At 38.5% G+C, this 23914-nt stretch overlaps 1 protein-coding gene across 1 annotated transcript in view; it reads right to left on the minus strand.

Moving 5' to 3' along the window:
* Positions 1-23914, minus strand: part of LOC136874875 (CBP80/20-dependent translation initiation factor) — a 146709-nt gene that overhangs the window by 37444 nt on the left and 85351 nt on the right. Inside the window, exon 4 of the mRNA XM_067148572.2 lies at positions 16256-16443. Coding sequence (XP_067004673.1) covers positions 16256-16443 — 188 coding nt within the window. The remainder of the gene's footprint in view (positions 1-16255; positions 16444-23914) is intronic.

Genomic DNA, 23914 nt, shown 5'->3' on the forward strand with positions numbered 1-23914 from the left:
CGGGGAGCCGAGTTTCCGCTGCAGCGAGACACAGTGAATCATGCACAATCACGGCTCAGTGAGACACAAGACTCACATGGCTCCTTGTCAGCACACTGGACACTACCAATATAAATAGTCCATTATTGGACATTATAAATTTCCCAGCTAACTCATTCCTGGTTGCCAGCATTTTGCGCCAGTGTGCTAAGTTGGGCTCATCAGTTGGTAAATAGCACACCCATCAAGACACATGGCTACTGCATACTGCGAAATGCTGGCAACCAGGAATGAGTTAGCTAGGAAATTTATAATGTCCAATAATGGACCATTTATATTGGTATTATAAATTTATTCATTCGGGACAAATATTTCAGGTTCCCTATGGGAATCAACATCTATATCACACTGGACACTGGCGGGGAGCCGAGCTTCCGCTGCAGCAAGACATACAGTGAGCCAAGACACACCAAAAGGATCGTACACAGTCACGGATCAGAGAGATACAACGCACACACGGTTCATTATCGGTACACTGGACATTGGCGGGGAGCCGAACTTCCTCTGAAGCAATACATACAGAACCATGGTACACTGAAAGAATCGTATGCTATAATGGACTCTCGAGCTCAGCTCATTTGAAAATAATACTCACTTGCATTCACTGTCATCTTCTTACAGGGAGTTTTAAATAATAGATGGATTTATTTGCAGTGTTTAAAAGGTAGGCAAAACATAATTCCAAAGAACCTAGCTTGTAAGTAGGTATGCTATTAGGTTATTTTATTTACCGTATTAGTTTAATCAATCAGTATTTTTGTAACTAGCTGATGTTCGACAATTAATTAAACTCAGCTCTGTAGCCTTCCCGTCTGGCTGAGTGGCTCAGACAGTTGAGGTGCTGGCCTTCTGAACCCAATTTGGCAGGTTTGATCCTGGCTCAGTGCGATGGTATTTGAAGGTCCTCAGCCTCGTGTCGATAATTTACTGACACGTGAAAGAGCTCCTGCGGGAGTAAACTCCGGCACCTCGGGGTCTCCAAAAACCATAAAAGTTTTTAGTGGGATGTAAAGATATTAACATTATTATCTAGCCTACCCTACGACTATGAGTCATGCTTATGATCATTCAAAATTGTCCGTTTTATTTTCGGAAGAACGGCTCGGTATTTTCTCGGTTTGTATGTCGCAACATTGCACAATACTTCTATGATCAAATCATGAGATCACCAGTGTACGTGGACAGTAAGTGAGCAGAACATCTCGTGTAGCCTATACAAAATATAACGATTTAAAAAATCCTCTGCTGATAGAATAAGACATTTTCAAAGATGACTGAGTTAGTTGGCCATGCGTTTAGTGTCGCATAGCTATGAGCTTGCATTTGAGGGATGGTGGGTTCGAATCCTATCGTCGGCAGCTGTTAAGATGGTTTTCCATAGTTTCCCATTTTCACACCATGCACATGCTGGTGCTGTACCTTAATTAAGGCCATGGCCACTTCTAGCCCTTTCCTATCTCTTCATCGCCATAAGACCTATCTGTGTCGGTGGGACATAAAGCAACTTACTTGATTTATATGTAATATGTAGGCTAATTATTTTGGTCACAGGTATTTTTACATCTAATTATGTATATATATTGTGCCCATTGCATTTTGTAGACGTTTACAAAATGGCGCCGAAGGAAGGTATGGCAATGAATATATAATACGATGTATAACAGAAAGCCATGCATAACTGGGAATGGACATATACCGAAGGCGGTGCGGAACAGAGAAAAGTCAAGTAGATTGTTTTAAAGAAAAAAATAGAACAGAAGAGATTGTTTAAAAAAATTTACTTGAAAAATTGAATCCAGGAAGTGAAGACGTGACTTGTGATCGTGCAACATATTGAACGAAATTGTAAGATATTTCGGTGAAATTCCTGAAGAAAAGCTATTTTCAATAAAAAGGAAATGGCATAATCAACCTAAAGTGAAACCAGAATTAGCCAAAATATAATAGCTAAGCGAGATAGGATTAAATACGCTGAGCGGAATCCGAAGAGCAAGCTTAACATAACTACAGGAAGGGACCATACGGACTGCACTAGAGAAAAAGGAACGGAGAGAAGGCCATTTCATTGACACAGTAGCTGGAAGAAGAATAACTCTAAACATTATTAAGCAACTTTTGAAGATTTTGAAGATTTTTCCCCGAGTTTGTTGAAATACATAATACATAATTTTGAAGAGATAGCAGTTTATAGCGCAAAGGAAGAATAAGAACAGTAACTGAGAGAAATATTAATCTCGCATAAATTTCATTACGACCATGTTCTTCTCGGGAATATTTATTTTTGTTGCCAGCAGAACCAACAAGATGATGAAATGCTAAACGTGTAAGATGGACCAACCTGGAGAGAGTATCGCCCAGCCACATGACCAGCCCGTGACGAGAGAGGCATCATCCTACCAGATGACCAACCCATGACCAGAGAGAAATATTGCCTACCAAAATTCGGTTCTGAACGGGAGATGGAGTGATGTTCAATCCTAGATCCAGATCGCAGAGCTAACCACATCACGGTCAAAGATGAGCAACTGGCACCGGAGTAACGAGGAACAAGCTAAGTCTTTACATTTAGTAGCATAATTTTTGATTTATTTTCCTATTACCTGGAAACAGGCAAATATTGTTCCACTTCTCAAATCAGGCAACAAATTTAATGTTTCATCTTACCGACCAATCTCTATTCTCCCCACACTATCCTTTATCTTTGAAAAAATTATACACCAGCGTCTCCTCGCATTCACTTTGCCGTATATCTCAACCAAGCAGCATGGTTTTCTACCAGGTGGCTCTTGTCTAACAAACCTGGCCACTCTGCATAGTTTTGCATCACACGCCATTGCAGCTAAATCACAGCTGGATATCTGCTACGTAGACATTTCGAAAGCTTTCGATTCTGTTGACCATACTCTGTTGCTCCATAAACTCTCCAAACGATTTAATATACATGGCAGTTTTCTGACCCTTCTTGCTGGCTTCCTACATAACCGTTGGCAGAGAGTGGTAATATCAGGCACTTCATCCTCATGGTTACCAGTCAGCTCCGGTGTCCCACAAGGCAGTACTCTTGGCCCCTTGCTGTTTTCTTTGTTTATGGACGATCTGCCGTCCGAACTCAACGAAACAGCGAATACCGTACTCTTTGCTGGCGACTGCAAGATATTTAGGGAGATCAGGAATCCAGCAGATGCAGTTCTGCTACAGTCCTCACTTAATGCCCTCTCGAACTGGTGCCGTACTTGGAAACTTATCCCCAATCCACAAAAATGCAGCCACATGACCATAACACTGCATAAATCTCCTCTACCGACATTATATTACCTATGAACATTAAAACAAGAATAATAGTTAACACCACCTTTCCAATACTTATCTTTCCTATATTTAGGAAATAAACATTACAACAGGCGTTATAAGATGGGACATGTTTCGCTTAACAGTCGTAAGCATTATCAGCCAAAAATAAATCTTAGCCTAAAGTTAGGTCAGGGCCCTGAACCTAGCGTCCTTAACATATATGGCACCCTAAGAATCAACATTTATATTTATAAAATGAAAATAGGCTTAAAACTAGTGTGAAAAAACATGGAATGTTACAACATGGCTAAGAGAAAAAACACAATCGAGTTGAGACAGAGGATAAGAACAGAAAGTAGGCTACAATACAGAGCTGGTAGTGAAATAATTAAAATCATTAGGATATCATTGTTACCAGTCAGTCAATCAGAATGTTCAAACATAAAAACAAGAGTGAAAATATATAAGAGTGTTCATCATGGCTGAGTTAGAAAAAACACGTAATCGTGTTGCCAGAGGTTAAAAACATAAGGTACAACACAGAGCTAGCAGTGTAATATCAAACTCATGGCTGCCAGTCAGTTAATAAGAATGTTCATATATAACAAAACATGATGATTATGTTCTTTTAAGTGAAGAAATAATTAAATCCCACTCTTGTATAGATACGTGAGAACGGGCAAGAGAAGTCATATGTTGTAGCAGACATGGAGTAGTAACACTTCAAACAGGATTGATCACGCCTAAAGCTGCTTCATTTTTGCTGGGAGTTCAAGACCAAAACGGAAAAAAATAAGATGCCAAGTGCGTGCACTGAAATTTGAAAATGGAAAAAGGAAAAATATGTACTGGGGCCTTGAAAATAGGGTGTTCAGAATGGGAGACTAAGATCGCTTACCTCTTATGTTGGATGAGCATTGAGCGGAGACATTAGCCGTTCAAGGGGGTCTGTTAAATTTATGCCCGTTGCTGCGTGTGTTGTATCTGTGTGCTTGCCTAGGCAAAGAGTAAGTTGGGACGGGAGGGGTAGGTGCAACAATGAGAGTGCTGGAAGCTGGCGGCGGAGCTGTATTATGGGGATGGGCTAAGGTGGAATCTGTTATGACGACTGGAGGGGTATTTAAAGGTTTATAATTGAAGAACCTGTGAACCTGATATTGTGGTCAAGGAAGACGAAGTCAACAGGTCTTTAAAACTTCCTGGACTTAACCTTGACCAGAGCCAGTGATAATTTTATTTCCCAAATTTACAGAAAGCCCTCCGCTGCTCCTTTGACAATAAAGAATGAGTCGTTACACCCTCAATCTCATAAACAAGCAACTTTCTACAGTTTAGTTCATCGAGCATTAAATATTCCACTATCCCCTTCTAACCAAAAAAAAGAGTTTGAATATATAAAAGAACTTGCAAAACTTAACGGCTATAAACCAAACCTGATCGATAAGATTATTGGTAAAATAAAATAAAAAAATACTACAAATTTAATTCCAGATAGGCCCAAAAGAATAAACACTGCCACTTTCACCTTCACTAACCCCGCCATACACAGCATTACTAACCCATTTAAGAAGCATAACATCAGAATTGCCTACCAAACTCGCAACACTAATCGGAATATATTCTTTAATTCCAACTTGGTAAATACTTCTCAAGACAAATTTTCAAACTCTGGTATTTACAGACTCAAATGCCCCCAGTGTGAATTTTCTTATATCGGACAAACTGGCCGCAGTTTTAGAACTAGATACTTGGAACATTATAATGCCTTAAAGCATAAAAAGTACTCTGCCATGAGCAACCACATGAGGGATTCCGGCCACTATTATTCTACAATTGATCAGGACCTCCACATTATAAAATATGTAAATAAAAGCAGCTTAATGACTGAATTGGAAAATACATACATTTTCTTGGATCAACATTTTAATAATAATTTGAATGATGTCCCTGAGAACAACAGCCCATTAATTGAACAAGTCCCCAATTACTCACTAATCTTAATATAAATCATAACAATTTCACAAAAATCTTCAATTATAAACCTTTAAATACCCCTCCAGTCGTCATAACAGATTCCACCTTAGCCCATCCCCATAATACAGCTCCGCCGCCAGCTTCCAGCACTCTCATTGTTGCGCCTACCCCTCCCGTCCCAACTTACTCTTTGCCTAGGCAAGCACACAGATACAACACACGCAGCAACGGGCATAAATTTAACAGACCCCCTTGAACGGCTAATGTCTCCGCTCAATGCTCATTCAACATAAGAGGTAAGCGATCTTAGTCTCCCATTCTGAACACCCTATTTTCAAGGCCCCAGTACATCTTTTTCCTTTTTCCATTTTCAGATTTCAGTGCACGCACTTGGCATCTTATTTTTTCCGTTTTGGTCTTGAACTCCCAGCAAAAATGAAGCAGCTTCAGGCGTGATCAATCCTGTTTGAAGTGTTACTACTCCATGTCTGCTACAACATATGACTTCTCTTGCCCGTTCTCACGTATCTATACAAGAGTGGGATTTAATTATTTCTTCACTTAAAAGAATATAATCATCATGTTTTGTTATATATGAACATTCATATTAACTGACTGGCAGCCATGAGTTTGATATTACACTGCCAGCTCTGTGTTGTACCTTATGTTTTTAACCTCTGGCAACACGATTACGTGTTTTTTCTAACTCAGCCATGATGAACACTCTTATATATTTTCACTCTTGTTTTTATGTTTGAACATTCTGATTGACTGACTGGTAACAATGATATCCTAATGATTTTAATTATTTCACTACCAGCTCTGTATTGTAGCCTACTTTCTGTTCTTATCCTCTGTCTCAACTCGATTGTGTTTTTTCTCTTAGCCATGTTGTAACATTCCATGTTTTTTCACACTAGTTTTAAGCCTATTTTCATTTTATAAATATAAATGTTGATTCTTAGGGTGCCATATATGTTAAGGACACTAGGTTCAGGGCCCTGACCTAACTTTAGGCTAAGATTTTTAGTTTTGGCTGATGATGCTTACGACTGTTAAGCGAAACATGTCCCATCTTACAACGCCTGTTGTAATGTTTATTTCCTAAATATAGGAAAGATAAGTATTGGAAAGGTGGTGTTAACTATTATTCTTGTTTTAATGTTCATATCTGATGCCCAATACGGTCTACAATGAGATTTATTACTTGTAATCATATTACCTACTCGACAAGCCCATCACCGTGGTTACGCAACAGCGTGACCTAGGTGTAATATTCGATACAAAATTACAATTTAAGACCCATATAGAAACATATACAACCAAGGCTATGAAATTACTAGGCATTCTCTATCGCTTCACAGAAATTTCTGACCCCATTGCTCTTCGTCACTTCTTCCTCACGATCGTTCAACCTCTCTTAAACTACTGCTCTCCGATTTGGACAACAGCCGCCCCCTCCAATACTAAGCAGTTAGACAGAGCAGTGTCCTTCTTTGCTGCAATTGTAAGGAACAGAAACCCCAAGCTCAGAAATCTGTCTATGCAGCAGGTATTAATGGCAATTAATGTGTCACCGCTGCACATCAGGCGACAGGTAGCTGACCTGAGTTTCCTCCATGAGATCTTAAATGGACATTACCGCTCGGAACATCTTGTTTCTCTCTTCTCTCTCCGTGTTCCTTCCCGCTCCACCAGAACCAAAGACCTTCTCCACATTCCCCACACTCAGCACTCAATACTTCAACGATCTTTCCTAATCCGCCTCCCAACACTCTTTAACAATATTAATAGGAGACAAGAGCTTGATATAGCATCAAATAAAAGTGTATTCGAGAGGTGTGTAAATAGTATCTTAAAGATAAGTTGATGTGAAGGGATTATACCGCCATCTTGACCCACGACGACTTGGCTATGAACATGGACATTCTCATGGTTTTCGATTTGGACAGTTATTAGTAGGATGTGTACCTGATCTTGCTATATTTTGTTATGTTTGTTATATTTTATTATGAAAGTTTCCGTTTGTAAAATAGTCTGTTGACAGTGCAAGTGAAATTTGCTCAGTGTAGCTGTATCTTGTGCTTCGTAAATAAATAAATAAATAAATGAATGAATGAATGAATGAATGAATGAATGAATAAATAAATAAATAAATAAATAAATAAATAAATAAATAAATAAATAAATAAATAAATAAATAAATAAATAAATAAATAAAAATTTCTAGTTTGGCATATGCTTTGGAATTGGTGACACAAACCATCTAATTAAGTGTGCAAGTGATAATATGCAGTGAAGTGTGAGATATTTAAGTCTTTAGTGCTATAATAAGGCAGTATAGAACTAGATTCACATTTATTTCACCGGGCGAGTTGGCCGTGCGCGTAGAGGCGCGCGGCTGTGAGCTTGCATCCGGGAGATAGTAGGTTCGAATCCCACTATCGGCAGCCCTGAAGATGGTTTTCCGTGGTTTCCCATTTTCACGCCAGGCAAATGCTAGGGCTGTACCTTAATTAAGGCCACGGCCGCTTCCTTCCAACTCCTAGTCCTTTCCTATCCCATCGTCGCCATAAGACCTATCTGTGTCGGTGCGACGTAAAGCCGCTAGCAAAAAAAAAAACAACAACATTTATTTCACAAACAGATTACCGCATTTTGGGTCAGATAATCAGTGAGGTAGCTGAGAATATGAATGAAAAGGCTTGACATAACAGCTGATTGCTAAGAGCTGACATATGTTGTAGAATTTCGATAAATCTCGCATTGAACATATTCCTAGATTACATCATAGTTGGACCGCGCGTCAGAAGTGGATGATTATAATTATGTACTCCGTGTACAGCGATATCGTAGTATTGAAAACTCATTTGGGGCAAAGCATTGTAACTTAATTGAGAAAAGTTTTGTGTGAAATGATATTGTGACATGTTTATCAAAGCAATGTAGGCGTAACTGCAACGTTTTCGTATTGAGGGTTATGTTAATTAAGGTGTGATATTGATTAGTTGAGATGATATTTCTGAATCGTTGGACGACGAAATAAGAAGATATATTGTATAATATGAAGGATTATATTGTGATTTTAAGGTAAATGCAAGGAATATATGTGTTGAAGGGAGTAAAATATCACATATAAAAGGTAAGGACATTATGCTATGATGCATATACGTAAGAGGATGTACACCACGGGAATGACCAAAACCAAGGTATGAATATTGATAAGTGATATTTAATTGAGATTGAAATGAAATGTTACGTTAAGAATATATGTTGTGCTGGAAGCATGAGAGTTCTATGACATATTCTCGAACCGTATTAATGCCAAATAGAAGACATAATATAGATACGCGGTTGTGTAATCCCAAGGCATAAATGTGTGATATTCATCTTTACACTGCATAATTGAATCCAGTAACTTGCACAGTAGGATAATGATTGGCATATGAAAATATTAAAGCATATTGAGCCTTAGATATATAAATCAAGAATAATGTGGATATATAGGTAATTTATTTATTTTAGAACAGTGTATATTCGAATTTGCATTTTATGAAAGGTTAATATATAGGGGAATGATAGACTAGGAGCCGGTTTAGCAGGCATTAGGGATGTAAAGACTTAGCACGTGAATCGTTACTAATTAATATCCAAGAAGAAACCCGAATTAACTGAGTTCAGGTTTTATTAATTTTATTCAGATTTTATTTATTTTATCTGTTCAAAATGATGATATATAGTCGTTCAAGAGATTTTGAGACGTTATTACAATATGAATGGCAATGGAATAATGTGTTTCCAGTAACACTTAAGATGTCCCAAGATTAGTCATGGACAATAATGTTAATATTTTGATTTCATTTCGGAAACAGTTCAAAATAAGTTAACGTTACATTTTATTTTTTCAACAAGCCAGCGCTGACTTGGAATTATTTATTGTATATAGTCAATGTAGGTAATACAATCATGAATCCAGTTCTCATTTCTTAGAATAATTTTTTAATTAAATAAAGTGAGGGTCATTATTTTTTATACTTTGTGAGTGTTGATTTGTTTTAGTTTTACTCAGTCCTTTAGCTAGTTTGTAAGATATAGATAATTTATTTGCGTAGGTATTTGAATGCGATTTATGATGGAATTACAACGTTAATACTTGAAATAGGCGAACTCTTACACACTGCTACGTCTTCGGGTGGACTTGTCTCTTCATGAATTCACGTTAAGCGAATTTAAGTGAAAGATTTACAAATTTTTTCACATTGAATGAAGTAGCCTGAGAATATATGGAGCTGCTGGGAGTTATCTTGCAAACCGTTGCGTCAGCGGGTGCAATATATAATATAAGAGTTGTGACTTTCAGAGAACTGTGGAAAACAATTAGGTAGTGTATAAAATTTGAGTTATGTCAATTATTATTATTATTATTATTATTATTATTATTATTATTATTATTATTATTATTATTATTATCATTATTATTATTATTATTATTATTAACTATGTAAGTTTTGTGCTGTAATATAATAACCAAGTATAGTACTGAATCTGAAAGTTAGATGATGCATAGGAAATCAGTTCATAGAATGAAGACCAGATGGCAGCAGCAAGCATTAAATGTTGTTGCTGCTGTCTTATCAGTACACACTACACAGATGCAATAGGATCAATGCCTCTAATGAGCTGTGAATTGGCTCACTGTATCGATTCAGTAACGTGAATGGAATCAAATGAATCGAATATTCCATCTCTATTGCCAAGACGAGCACTGGAAAGACAGATGACAGACAGGACAAGGAAGACCAAACTACAATGGATGGACTCCATGAAGAACAGCACAGGACAACAGAACCAGGACTGGAACACAGTGTTGGATGAGTAACAGAGACAGGGTGAATTGGAGAGGAACCATATTTGCCCCTACCCGCGGTCAGCTGGTAAAGGGGAAATGATGATGGCAAAGAAACTGAAGTGTTCCTTATTTGTCATCTGGAGATCTGGCAACCTTATCTGGAATATCCTTCTTTGTAAAACCAGTTACTTAGCATGTAAGTAGTTTCCACCACTTAATGGATATGGTATCTTGGTAGCTATCTGTACAAACAATACATGCTAACTAAACTGCACAGCAAAAGGGAGGGGAGAATATGGGGAAAATAATAATTGCCAATATTTAAATGGGCTATCCACCTTTGAAGTGTGCTTTGATTTCAGTGAATGGAACAACACCCCAACAGCAGAAGAAACAAGTATCTAACTGAAGTGGGCTAAACTTCTCCCATCCTTTCATTAGTTCCTTACACTATATGGGAGATTGTAGAAATGTATATTAAATTCTAATGACAGCTTTTTCCACCCGGAACATGGAAGACAACAACTTCCCAGACAAGAAAGCATTGATAGCACACTGAGATAAGTGTATCGTAAGTCAAACAAGCTAGAACTAGTCAAAGTACCAATCTGTAAAGTGGGTTATCAGTAGAGCCCGGATTTCCATGCAAATGCATGTTTTTAAATAAGCTAGCTACACTTCTCAAACTTGGCAAATACTCGTTTTGCGGCTTAACAATTCCAAATAACCGTTCTTTTTCTGTGCATATTTGCATGTTTTGGCCTTCTTGGGAGAAAATACATGCATAATGCATATTTGGAAGATCTTGGATTCAATAGCGAATATTTGGACGTTTAATATTGCATAATATGACTTTTATTCTGACTTTGACGCATATATATTGTTAACTTGCATGATAGTGCCTTTTCTCCATGTTAGTTTGCAGAATTTGGGACATTTTTTCCACGTTATAGGCTACAGTATGTCTGTTGCTGAGAGACGGAGACAATCCATTCCTGGCATCCTATATGACAACCAAAGTTTGTAGCCTACATACGGTACAGGTCCTATAATCTAATTAACCAAACTTTCTTATCCGTTGTTTGAATAGACAATGACATAAGGCGGAAGGCCCCACGTCGATCTCTAATTCTTAGGAATAATTTTTTTTTTGCTAGGGGCTTTACGTCGCACCGACACAGATAGGTCTTATGGCGATGATGGGATAGGAAAGGCCTAGGAGTTGGAAGGAAGCGGCCATGGCCTTAATAAAGGTACAGCCCCAGCATTTGCCTGGTGTGAAAATGGGAAACCACAGAAAACCATCTTCAGGGCTGCCGATAGTGGGACTCGAACCTACTATCTCCCGAATGCAAGCTCACAGCCGCGTGCCTCTACGCGCACGGCCAACTCGCCCGGTCTCTTAGGAATAAGGTGCTCCAGTTTTACAATTGTACATTGCTATATATTGTGCATTAATCATTGACGGCTCATTTTTCGTCTATGTTAGGCGAACAAAAGAAAACTTGTATCGCACTTCTGTGGCGCGTTACAAAGTCTGATTTTGCACTGAGCCCTCTTCTCTTATCCTGAAATTTCCTACCCGGAACTCTCACACGTCACACATCATTGTTATTGCAGCAGGCAATCATTACCAGTTATTGAGGACATTCAAATGTGTCTGCAATCATCGCATGGAGAAGTAGCTGCCGCAGCTAGAGATAAGTTGAACAAATTAATTCATTCAAATCCTGATTTTGAATTCGTCAAGCTTATAAAAGATGTATTGCGGTGAAAATGCAAAAGACGTACAATTTTACCTCACTTTGTCCAAATGTCTTCATTGAAGTATGCATCTATCACTTCTTGTGACGTAAAAAGATCATTTTCTGTGCTTGAGAATGTGCTGACAGATAAACGGATGAGCTTAAATCAAGACAATTTGGCGAAATTAGGGTAGTTTTTGTACAATGTTTCAAAAGGAACTGAATTTTGATAGTGCACATTTTTCAGTTTATTGAGCATGTTTTGCCATATGATAGTGCATGAATGCATGCATATTTTGAGATTTGATAGTGCATGGAAATCCGGGCTCTAGTTATCAGTAATCCCATCGTACACAGCCACTACAAGAAATGATACAAACAAACGAACTACATTGCTCACAGCAAGCCATGAGTCAATCACTCTTCAAACTAACGCCTGTGTTCATCAGGGGGCAAGAGTGAGCTTGCCAGTTTCTAAACACACTCTTAATAGAAATGAATGGGTTAATGTTCAGAAACTCAGGAATAAGTTCCCAGTTTCTTTAGCAAATGGAAGTGTTGTTCGAATACATATGCTGGTCAACTAGTGGGCATAGAAACAATCACTGACACATTCAATTCTTTCTAGAATTCTTTCCTGTGATAATTTTGCTTTTCCATAATAATTTCTCCTTAATATGAGGCAAACTCCGTAATAATTACAAGCAGTCCATAATAGTTAGCACCTCTACATTATGTAAATTACACGGATAGCTTTCAAAACACTGGGTGTTTTAAACAGAACATAAATAAAATGTTTTTAAAAATCTTTAATACAAATCTCAAACAAAGTTTTGCACCACGTGCATTTTTTGTGTACGTGAATAATATTATTTATAAGTTTCATATTCCGTATTGATTGGATTCAATGTAATAGACAAGAAAAATGTTCCACCGATCAATACTATTTATTGTGAATGAATTATTGCACTAGTAACGGTTTCGGCACTTCCAAACCGAAGTGGTAAAGGGGAAATGATGATGGCAAAGAAACTGAAGTGTTCCTTATTTGTCATCTGGAGATCTGGCAACCTTATCTGGAATATCCTTCTTTGTAAAACCAGTTACTTAGCATGTAAGTAGTTTCCATCACTTAATGGATAGTGCAATAATTCATTCACAATAAATAGTATTGATCGGTGGAACATTTTTCTTGTCTATTACGTGAATAATATTCGTTCTAAAAGTTATTGCATGGCAGACAGACATCTGAATGACTAGTAATACTACCTGCTAGTGAGTGGTGGTAATACAGGCAGTCTCAGAACAGTCCAAAAGAGTGTTCTGTTACGATCACCTGTGGACTCATGACAAGAGCACATTTGTATCCTGTGCAGCATACAGATTTGACCCGACAAGTATTTACCGCTTTGGACCATACGCACATAGTGACACTGCGTCGGCAAGGCCTGTATGTGAGGGCAATTGCCAGCCTGGTTGGTGTACGCCATGTTATTGGGACGTACAGCTGCTATCGTGTGACATAAAATGTTGAAGAACGTCCTTGCAGTGGACATCTGTGGTCAACAACATGAGGTGACGACCGTTATGTGCAAATCCTGACTCGCAGGAACCCGGCACATACCACAACAGAACTGCATAATGCCTTACAGCAGGCAACTGTTAGAGCTGTGTCTATGCAGACAGTCAGAAATGGTCTCCAAAGGGACACCTACACTCAAGAGTTTATTGGCAAGCACCTGCATGTACATTCCAACACTGTGATGCCATGTACAGATGGGCAAGGGAACACTTGGACTGGACTCTGTAAGTATGGCGGTGGATCCTCTTCACGGATGAGTGCCGAATGTATCTCTAATGCTGGATTATCGTTAGAGGAGGGTTTGGAGATGGTGAGGTAATCCCAGACGAGTCCTTTACACCAACATGTCCACCAGGTAAGCGGAACTATCATGTTTTGGGGCGGTATTATGTATGGATGTCAGACGCCACTCATCATCGTAGAGGGCAATATGTCTGGTGCACCATAGCGGAGCAGAATCCTAGGGGCTCATTTTTCAACCATACTGACAACATTTTGGTGGCGGATTCGTTCTTCAGGATGACGTGCGCCCACACTGCCCCAATCTTGTGAACCTCTTCCTCAGGGAGGCCCACATCCATTGGATGAACTGGCCTGCGGTGTCTCCCGACATGAATCCCACTGAAAGTGCCTGGGATATGTTGAACCAGGCAGTGCGATGATGAACAAATCCACCTCTCACCTAGCCAGCGGGCTAGTGTCAAAGAGTGGGACAGGATCGACTACGACACCCTCAACCGCCTTGTGGACAGCATTCATTGATGGAACCAATCATGCTTCACTGCACAGGGTGGAGTAACACTATACTGAGAGGCAGAATCAGATTCCCATGTTCAATACGTGGATGCATGTTGCCGAAGAATAATATTTGTGCAACGCCTGTCATCGCCTTTTCTTTACACCAATCATGTTATGCTTGATATAAAGTGTGCATTTGCATCCCATACATTCTCTGGGGTCATCAGCAACCAGAAACTGGAACTCCATGTGATGAAAAAGGTTTTTTGAGGTGTGTATTGTTATAATTTAAGTTTTGGTTCAATGAGAACAAAGTAATTACAAATTAATGGGGGGAAGTTACTATCTACGAACATTTAATTTTACTATCAAAGTAAAGACTGCCGGGCTGAGTGGTTCAGCCGGTTGAGGCACTGGCCTTCTGACCCCAACTTGGCAGGTTCGATCCTGGCTCAGTTCGGTGGTATTTGAAGGTGCTCAAATACATCAGTCTTGTGTCGGTAGATTTACTGGTACGTAAAAGAACTCCTGCGGGACTAAATTTTGCCACCTCGGTGTCTCCGAAAACTATGAAAGTAGTTAGTGGGACGTAAAGCCAATAACATTATTACGAAGTAAAGACCTGGAATTACGTTATCATTAACAGTGAATTGTAAGCTGCACCACACTAAATGATGCAATACTAGATATGTCGCATGCCTGTGTACTGGCACCTCTGAGCAGTTAGCACAAGTATGTCTTTTTCATTCACTCTGCTTCACTAGCAAACGCGCTCACTCTGTATTTTTCTCTCAAAGTACTACTCACTGTTTATGACTCGCCTAGCATCTCGTTCAATCATTCCCTTCGGGTCCAATCTTACATCAGAAGCTTAATTTAGATGTGACAAGTCATTTCCCTGTGTGTTCCCTGAATATTTTCTGCATTTTTATATCCCTGTTTTTACAGAAAATAGGTACCCTGTCAGGTGTACCACTCTTCAGAATGAAGTATTTCAGCAAAAGATAAAACAAAAGAACCAAGGAAATGAATCATACTGTAAGAAAAACAACATAAATACAGTATAAATTTTTCAGTGTATATATATGGGGGAAGGAATACAATGGGAGGGATCCCTAGGTGGAATATGATTCATATTGCCTGAATGTAATTGTAGTTCACTCTGTGCCCTTCTCTTCATTGAAAAACATGTTATTCTCCTCTTCTGGTCCATTTCTGGACAAGTAAATATATATATATATTTTTTTTTTTTTTTTTTTACAAAGATGCAAGCAAATGATGAAACTGAAGCTGAGTGATTACTGGCCATCGCATGGCGCTCAACTTGGTCCTGTACTTGCCTTTGATACAGTTCGGCTCCATTTCAGTAGCATTCGCCCAATGGCACAACCTGGTGACAGTTAAGGGCACTTAGTTTTTTCTGTAACCCAAGTGGTGGTGGTGATGGTTTGTCTTTTTAAGATCACCATATTCCCTTTACATTTGCTGGTCCGCAAGGCGTAAATGGTGGGAAATTCAAAATTTTGTTAATGTAAAAGTGGGGACCGGATTGCATGTAAACATAGAAAAAATTGAAGGGAGGGAAACCTAAATATGACCCATTGCACAGAAAGGGACCCAAAGTCGGCAATGGGAATTTTACAGCAGAACTGAACAAAGTGTCGGGGCGTAAAAATTGTATTTCTATTTTTTTACTTCTTGCACTACCTATGGCGTCTTCTTAACAAATCAAGTTATGAAGCACTTCGAGTCTTCGCCACTTGATATCATGAAAACTTTTTACAAATGGTACAAAAATTAGTGAAAGTGGTAACTGCGTTTTTCTCAAAATACAGTTTTCTTTATTGCACCCATAACTCCTATTTTTTAAAATGCTCATTATTTTATGTCAATTTTAGAGCCACAAAAAGCTCAGAAATGAAAAATTCTACCTTAGTTCCCTTTCTGTGCAACAGATCACAAATTCCGGTATGTAATATACGGATTATACTGTATGTGTTTATCATGTTACTTATGACTTCTTGTTGATATACTCACAAGTGTGGTGAAGAGTTCCATCTCATGTTCCTCTCCACTCAACAGAATATCAAGGTAATGCATCACAGGAGTGGCTAGCACAATGATAGGTGAGCCATCATTGAGGCGGACACGATGGTAGATCTCACCAAGCAGAGCTACAGAATTCAAAAACTTGGCTGCATTTGAAGTCTGAAGCTGTGCATATTCTACAACAACAAAACAGTTGGTAATTAATATTTGCAGGATACATACAGTTTGTACCAGTACATACACTAAACATACACAATTAATTAACCTTCAGACTACCAGGCAGGGTCCGTAGAGACCCAAAAATTATTTAAAAGTGAAAATGGTATCTATGCATCATAATACTTTATGTTGTTGTCATATCAGTTAATGAGTCATATCTGTTGTTTCAAAAATGATTTTCATGGCCAAAAGCTGCTTCACATATCTGTTGTGTTGGTTACATTACTAGTTCATCCTTAAGAGAGTTATATTCCTTTTTTTCTTGCCACTTGTTTTACGTTACACTGACACAGACAGGTGTTTAGCTACGATGGGATGACGGGACACAGCTAGGACTGGGAAGGAAGGAACCATGGCCACCTGAGCATTTAACTGGTATGAAAATGGGGAAACATGGAAACCATTTTCTGTGCTCCCAGCAGAGGGTTCGAACCCACCATCTTCTGAAAAATTCTCACAGCTACGTCATCCACATGGCATAGCGAACTCCCTCAGAACACTGTATCTTCATTTATATTACGTTGGATATTTGATGACCCGTCTCTTCATGGAAGGATGGTCGTCATCATGCAACAGCTTAAGTTTTACAATTTTGTGTTTCCTGTATCAGAGTTGCTGTTATCATGGATGCTGAACGATTGTACACTATAAAGTTCCACATAACGCTTCATGAAACACCACCAAGTTTCAAATCAGAGATCACAGCTGTAATGACCAACTGTTGTCAATAGGAAGGTAGCAAAATATTGTCTATAACATTGCCCGATAGGTTTTGGTATTCATGGTTTGAGGAACTAAAAACAGCGGGCCAAGACCAAACCACACAAAACTGGCCCACAACATAATGCCCCCCTTGCCAAATTTCACAGTGGGAATAGTGCACTCCAGTCAGCAACACTCATTTGGCATTCGTCAAACCCATACACATCAGACTGTCACAAAATGTAGAATGAGTTGTCCACATGGTGCTCTTCCATTATTCTGGAGTCTTGTTTTGAATCACTGTAATCAGCGGCAAATGTTCAGTTTAGTGATGATAATAACAATAATGTTATTGGCTTTATGTCCCACTAACTACTTTTATGGTTTTTGGAAATGCTGAGGTGCCAGAATTAAGTCCTGTAGGAGTTCTTTAACGTGCCAGTGAATCTGCCAACATGAGGCTGACGTATTTGAGCACCTTCAAATACCACCATACTGAGCCAGGATCGAACCTGCCACATTGGGGTCAGAAGGCCCCCGCCTCAACCGTTTGAACCACTCAGCCCGGCAGTTTAGTGACCGTTGGTTTATGTACTGTAGTTCATACGTGGAGTAATCCAAGGGTAAATACGATACCTCCTGTAAATAGTATGAGTACTGGCACCACTTCCAGATACCTATTCGAAAGTCAATGGCCATGGGTTCTAAAGAAGCTTGCCGGTCTGTCTACACACAAGTTAAAGGCACTGATGGTCCTGATCTGTTTCTTGTTTTTGCTTCCCTGGTTGAAATGGCTTTTTTAAAAATACAATTCCCTGACATTTCCATTTCACTACTACATCACTCATTATCGAACACTTGCCAGAAACCTTACAGATGGAACAAATGGATCGGATGGCTCCAATAATCAGGCCCCTTTCAGGCTCACTGAGCTCGTATCATATGTCCGTTTCGGCTGCTGTAACTAGTGAATATTTCTAACAAGTGCTCACAGTCATACAGAGGCTCAATAGGTGCTTGTGTGAATATGGGATCAGTCTAATTTTTTTCAGACAGTGTCTAATCATTAATGGCAATGTATAGTAGTATACATTCCTTACAGACTGACATTCTTACTAATTTTATATCCTTTACCTTTCACAAGTGGAAAGTCATTCTAAATCTAGGCGATTTTCACTCTATAACAAAGTTGAGCTGGAAGAAGACAGGGATTATTTGGTTATTCTTGCACAACACAACAGGTAACTACTTAGAATTCTATCTACAGTGAAATCTCCATTCAATGATTATCGACTGAATGATAATCCCCTCTGGAACGATGAAATATTCTGGCTCTGGCATTAATTCCATTCATTCAATTCAATATAAGATCCCTGTTGATTAAATGACACTCTTGTTTACAATAAATCTCTCCATTAGAACTGCCTTTTCAGACTTCGGTGCTATGCTTTCCTCCCAGTGCTACGATAATCCAAGCACAAAAATTATTAGAAACATCTGTTACTGCCACACAAAAATTGAAATTTCCTACTACGTATACATAGCAAGCAAGAGTGTTTATAGCTGTGTACTTACCTGAGGGATGGGTTTGTTGAGTAAGTCGGGGAACTCTGCAGCTACGGAATTCCAGGAAAATCTAGGTATTGTGCATACCAGAAGGATTTAAATAGCAGTACTGTAGCTATCGAACAGCTGCTTAAAACTAAAATAGCCCCTTCATTATCTCGTTTTGACACATTGTTGTAAGTTCCAAGGACTGTTGTTAACTGTAGTAGTGAATCTTGACACAATTAGGTCTTTGTGCATTTCTCAGTCTGTGAAAAGGAATGTAAAACAGACTGTCATTTCAGATTTCTTTAATTACTGTAGTTTACAGTAGTGGAGGGTTGCCAAGTGCGAACAACAACTGTGTGTGTGAGATTAAAAATACTTGGTCAGTATAAATGTACCATGATGGTAAGGTATGTAATTTCAAATTTTTTTGTGTGATTTGGTTGTTGCAAACCTCATATTAGTGAAAATTAAATGATATGATGTGGCAGGCAATTAATGTAATTCAATTTTCAGGTGCTACTGTGTTCAGCAATTGACTTGAGAACCCACTATTCCAAATCTCTCTTTATAACGCCCTCTTTAACTTTTTTTTTCTGTCTGTGTGGTATCATTGTATCAAGATTTCACTGCATTAGTTTTGTTACAGGGTGGTTCAAGAGAGAGAGACAATCCCCAAGGGATAGCTGCCCTTGAATAATGGGTACCGTATGGTTACAAAATCATCAACATTAGTTAGTACATACACTATCTGATCAAAAGTATACGTACATATAAACTAGATCCTAGGTATCGCCACGATCACTGCTGCCACTATAAAAGGCAGCTGAGGGCTCAGTGTTGTTCAGTGCTATGAGAAACATGCACAGTGGGTGGAGCAAGGAAGCTTAGTGACTTCAAACAAGGAATAGTTATTGATTGTCAAATCACCCTTCTCAAGTTGCTCAAGTCAACTTTCAGCGATGTGATTGCAAAGTAGAAATGGGAAAAATGGGATGACATCATGAGATACATCACCATATGAGGACTGGGGTTCAAGGCTGATGCAACCACCACCTATAAACCACATATTTATCGGATGAATGCCAAGCATTACATTTGATGGTGTAAAGAGCACTATTACAATTGGAGATGTGTGATTTGGAGTGATGAACCACATTATCCATATGGCAGTCAGATGAGAGGGTCTGGGTGGGGGAATGATACAAACCAGCCTATGCAATGCCCATAGTGAAATATGACTGAGGTGGGGTGGCAATGTGGTGATGTTTGCCATGGAAGGGACTTAGTGTCCTCTTAATACTACAGAGGACATTAAAAGTGGAAGGATATAAGGACATTTTGACAATCTGCATGTTGTGTACAGTAGAAGACCAGTTCAGAGATTATCACTCTGGGTTCCAGCAAGATGATGCTTCCTGCCATAAAGCAGTGGTTTATGGGCAATAATGTACAGGCACTCTCTAAGGTTCCTAAGGGAGCAACCTAACTCTTTCTCCCCCTGTGGTACTGAAACTAGTGATTTATAGTAATATTCTAATTGTTAGGTTGCATCCCATGCTGCCAACTATATAATGATGAGACCCTGTTTGCTGATACATGTCTTGCACGCTGGCATTGTTTCTTTTCATGACTGGCGAGATTATTGCATACTGCCAATGTTTTTATATTGCTATACACCATACTGTAAAAGTCACTAAGTTACTTGGGAGTGGAACTGATTAAATATTTGCTCTTTTTCTGTATGATTGTAAATCTGTTTGGATAAATAAATAGTGGCAGGTTTGAATAATGTGTTTAATAATGTAGTTGGTGTAAGGTGACGAATGAAGCAGTCTCATAACAATGGCCTTATTTCGAATGGGGATTTTAATTACAATGTCTGGAAAGCATAAAAAATCTGCAAGAATTCCTCTGAAAAGGGAAGTGACATTATCTGCTCTACAAAGCTTAATTCAAGGCACTATCGTCAATATGTACAAGGAGCTGAAATATGAAGAAGTGGAAAAAGATGTGAACCACAGTGATGCAACAATCATAGGAAGAGTTATTAAAATAGTGGGGATAAGAATTTATTTTAAACTTCTTTATGTTATAACTTCCTGTCATAATGAGACTCAGGAGCAACAAGGAAATTTCAACTTTAGTGATCTCCCTAACCTAACAGTAGCACACTCTTACAGTGTTATTCTTGACTTTATGGTGGTACTATTTGCAGACCTATGCCTTTCTGTATTCTTATTAATTTATGGCATATGTATATATTTGCTTGTGTATAATATTACAAGGTGGCTTCACAACAGTCAGGAGAGTAATAATGAATTCCAAGGAGGAAACTTGACTTATTAAACCAAGCATGGGAAGCATGCATACCTTGTGACCAGCATCGACAGCTTTTCTAAGGAGGCCATAGCAAGGTTGATTTTATGACAAATTACACAACAGTAAGGCATCTTCAAGGGGCAAAAGATCTACATAGGTTGACGTCCCAAACAAATATATATAAAGGTATCTTCACAAAGAATCAACTGCAATATTATTTACGGTTAATTGCATTCAGGTGAGATAACCTCTCAGAAATGTTTCTTTTATGTTGTGTATGAGTGGCTCTTTTGAGCCTATTATAACCTTGGCTTCTCACCCCCACAGGAGAAGTAGTACCTGCAATATAGGTTTTTGACATATGAATGAATATTATACTAACTTAAAGGGCCAAAGATCAGTATGAACAATTTTGAAAGACAAGGAATTTGTATGGAGTAACGGGGATCACTTGATATCCTGCTTCTTGGGGGAGTAAATGTGAAGTAAGGACAGTGAGAAACTCTAAACCTGTTATTTTCTTGAGGAGGATATTCACATATTATGAGATCATATACAAACAATTGTTGAATAATTTATTAACTTCACTAGGTGTCTTTGGCTACAAATGTGCTTTTGTCTTTCAGGGTCATCCACATACTCCTGGTATAAGCCACAGGAAGTCAGACGTGATGCTCAAGGAGTGATCTGTCAACCTATTTCTGAGGACGGAAAACTGGTTATTGTTCATGCTGGAAGGAAAGAGTGCTTTGTACCTGGTATGGGTTTATTTTTCCTGTTATTGAGAAATGAAATCAACTGGCATGATACAGGAAGAGGACCATAACTTGTACACTTTTGTTGCTTAATCCATGTTAACGCCGAGCATCGCTAACATGGAAATACAGGGATATTTAAAAAAAAGGAACAGATTTCAAACATTTATTTCTTCCAAACTACAAAAGATAGAAAAATGATTTTAACGTTCCTGGAAAGAGAAAGAGTTCCATTTTCACTTTTGTAAGGTTTCAATATGAGTACCATGTGTTGCACGATAAATATCAAAACGGTGGCTCATTTCTTGCCATACACGAATCAGGTGGTCTCTAGTTATTGAATTCACAGCTTCAACAATTCAGTGTCGCAAACCTTCAACAGTGTCAGGCATAGAGGGGAATAAATGCACTGTCTTTGACGTAACCCCACATATAAAAATCACAAGGAGTGAGGTCTTGAGACCTGGGAGGCCACAGGCGATGATGGTTATCTTCTGCTCCTCCTCTTCCAATCCAACATCCTGGAATGGTGTCATTTAGGTAACGTTGAACGTGCTGAGAGAAATGAGGCGGGGCACCATCTTGCATGAAGATAAAGTCATCGAAATCATCTTCCAATTGAGGAAATAACCAGTTTTGAAGCATGTCTAGATAGCTTAGTCCTGTCACAGTTTTCTCAATCAGGAAGAACTATCCATAAACTTTCTTTACAGATATGGCACAGAAGACGTTCACCTTCGGTGAATCTCTGTCGTGTTTAATAACTGCCATAGGATTTTCACTTGCCCAAATTCTAACGTTAAGCTGATTAACTTTACCGGAAAGATGAAGAGTGCATTCATCTGAAAAAAATTTGTCTTCAGGAAAAATTTTCTTTTTCCCTATCATCTGGCATGCTAATGCAAAAGTCGTACCTTTTGTTGTAGTTGTTCGGATACAATTTCTGCAATAACTGCAGTTTGTACGCCTTCAGGTGCAGACGGTGTTTCAGAACTCACCATACCATTGGTTGAGGAATGTTAAATTCCTTGCTTCCTCATGTTGTGGATTTCTATGGGCTCCTTTCGTAAACTGCATGAATACGCTCAACATTGTTATTCGATGTGCGTGAACGTCCCGTGCTTTTCCCTTTCCAGATGCAACTATCTTGTATGAACTTTCGATCCCACTGGTAAATCTGCTTATTACATGTAATTAATCTCATAATAGAACCGTATTGAGGACAATATATTAAAATTATAAAATCCTTTTAATAACAACCACCTACTCAATACATTATATTACTCATTGAATTATAAAATAATCATGAGGTGTCTTAAATAAAGGAACATGTTTCGTTCGACATAGCGAACATCATCAGCCTTAATTTACAAAGATTAGGTCAGGGCCCTGAACTGAATGATAAAAATTGTTAAAAGAGTGACAAAGACATAATAAAAAGTAAAATGATAACATTAGACATGAAATTATAACAATATGTACAGATTAACAGCAAGTATGTAGAGGAATACTTTGAACGATGGTAGTCTATAAAGTTAAAACAAACATGAGGTTGTTAAAGTAAAAAGATATAGATATAGTGCATCTTAAAATATATGTCAATGCGTGAAGCGTGGATTAATTATTGACTATGGAGTTCTTAAATTGAGCAAAACAAAAGTTGAAATAGAGTTTATTGAATAGTACGAGTTGGAACTCTCCCTACTTTCAAGTTATAGTTACTTAACGAGTCCACATTGGTGTCCTACGTTGTATAAGATTAATTCTACTGCTAGCGTGTAAATACGGACTAGTTTAACTGGTATTTCCTTCTGGCATTGTGTTGGCTCTCCTACAGAATTCCTAACTACTGAAGTTCACGTCATTTTAACCTTAGTTTCGTCGCCATGCGCCTTTTAACTGACTCAGTTTGACTCGTACTATTCAATAAACTCTATTTCAACTTTTGTTTTGCTCAATTTAAGAACTCCATAGTCAATAATTAATCCACGCTTCACGCATTGACATATATTTTAAGATGCACTATATCTATATCTTTTTACTTTAACAACCTCATGTTTGTTTTAACTTTATAGACTACCATCGTTCAAAGTATTCC

This window comes from Anabrus simplex, chromosome 5 (genome assembly GCF_040414725.1).
Source record: "Anabrus simplex isolate iqAnaSimp1 chromosome 5, ASM4041472v1, whole genome shotgun sequence".
Classification (NCBI taxonomy): domain Eukaryota; kingdom Metazoa; phylum Arthropoda; class Insecta; order Orthoptera; family Tettigoniidae; genus Anabrus; species Anabrus simplex.